The sequence below is a fragment of the Terrapene carolina genome, unplaced genomic scaffold, assembly GCF_002925995.2.
Source record: "Terrapene carolina triunguis isolate 2854851 unplaced genomic scaffold, T_m_triunguis-2.0 Scaffold51169, whole genome shotgun sequence".
NCBI classification, from domain to species: Eukaryota; Metazoa; Chordata; order Testudines; family Emydidae; genus Terrapene; species Terrapene triunguis.
In genome coordinates, this window is record NW_020715520.1 from 1,686 (window position 1) to 3,485 (window position 1,800).

The 1,800-nt window shown below is 58.2% G+C and overlaps 1 protein-coding gene across 1 annotated transcript; it reads left to right on the forward strand.

The window, feature by feature from the left end:
• Positions 1–797: 797 nt before the first annotated feature.
• On the forward strand, positions 798–1,796 carry LOC113405830 (zinc finger protein 239-like; the record flags this gene model as incomplete). The annotated part of the gene is made up of 1 exon (XM_029914439.1): positions 798–1,796. A coding segment is annotated over exon 1 (726 nt), but the record flags the coding sequence as incomplete, so codon positions are not given.
• Positions 1,797–1,800: the final 4 nt, after the last annotated feature.

Consider the following 1,800-nt stretch of genomic DNA (forward strand, 5'->3'; position numbering starts at 1 on the left):
CTCAGGCACTCCCCCACCCACACTCAGACAGGCAGAGATGATAGTTTCCCGCCATTCCCAGGGCTCCCTCCATTAGCTCCGTCCGTTGGACAGACTGTTGGGGTCTGCAGAACAGCACATATTTCATAGATTTCAAGGCCAACAGGACCCATTGTGCCCATGCTGTCAGGCCTCCTGCCTAACTCAAGCCAGAGAATCTCGCCCAGTAACTCCTGGCTGAGCTGTACCTCCCACAGGGCGCGTACCCAACCCCAGCCTGCCTCTAGCTCCCCATGTTTGATTCCATGTCCCTGGCACATTCCCTGAAACACCTAACAAGCCCTGAACTCACCTTGATTCTTTCCCTCACGCTGAGCAGGATTCCCAACAGCAAATCTGACGTGGTTCCCCAGACAGAGGGAAGGGAAGAGCTACGTGTCCTGGATTTCTAGGGTCTGGGCACGGGGTGGATTCTCCATCACTGGAAGTTTGTTAATACGGAGATGCGGCATCTCTTTCTCAAAGTCAGGAGTCACTGGGCCAGAGGCAGGAATGGCTGGGGGAGATAGGAGGCCAGGCTGGAAGGGTACAATGAGCTTTCAGGCCTAGATATCTATTTCCCTAGAGACAGCAGCACAGAGCAGAGGTACAAAAAATGAAACCAGCTCAAAGTATTTGTGAGTGCCGTGAAACAGCTGGGATCCCACAGAGCTGCCGTGAACTTCCCCAGCTCTGCCCCCCTTTCAGCCAGGCTGGGACTGTACCCAGCAACTGTGGCAGGCATCAGTGGAAGTCTGGGAGCTGCTCCCCCGCTCAGCTGCCTTTCCCCTGGGTGTTTGGAGGGGGCGTGGTCGTCCTCTCTCCCCCGCCCCTGGCCACTTGAGGGGTTTCCAGCAGGAGATTATTTGATCGATCCAACAATGATTCATTTCACCGCCTTGGCCATTCCCCATTCCGAGGATCTCCTTTGTGTCCCCCACCATTGCCCAGCGGAGGGACTGACTCACATCCAGATTCTTTCTCGTCACAGCAGGAGCTGAGATTTAAGAGCGAGGACGAGGAGGAATCGGCAGCAGGTAGGTGATGAGACAATGGATCCGGATGGGACCGCCTCAGGAATCTCTGAAGCTGATGAACACCAGAGTCCTGGGCAGGGAGAAGCTCGCGAGGATCGCAGTGGGTTGGAAGAGCAGGCAGATGGCGATCCTGATGCTGTCAGGGGAAGTTTAAATGTCCAGGATGGCACCCAGCAAGGGGAGGATCCAGCCACATGGGCTGAGCCAGGGAGAGGCCCCAGTGGGAGCTCAGAACATAGGGCCCAGGAAAGAACCCAGCTGCGGCAGAAACCCCATTGCTGCCCTGACTGCGGGAAGGCGTTCAGCTGGAGCTCCCACCTCCTTCAGCACCAGCGGGTCCACACAGGGCAGAGGCCCTACAAATGTTCTGACTGCGGGAAGGGCTTCACCCAGAGTTCAGACCTCATTACCCACCAGAGAATTCACACAGGCGAAAAACCCCACCGCTGCCACCAGTGTGGAAAGGGCTTCAGTGTCAGCTCAGGGCTGGCCCGGCACAGGCGAGTCCACACTGGGGAGCGCCCCTACAAGTGCCCTGAGTGTGGGAAGCGCTTTGGTCGCAATTCCAACCTGCTGACCCACCAGCGCACGCACACAGGGGAGCGCCCCTACCAGTGTGGGGAATGCGGGCAGTGCTTCAGCCACAGCTCCACCCTTGCCAAGCACCGGCGGCTGCACACAGGGGAACGCCCCTACACCTGTGCCGACTGCGGGCAGTGCTTCAGCCTGGGCTCCACCCTGGCCA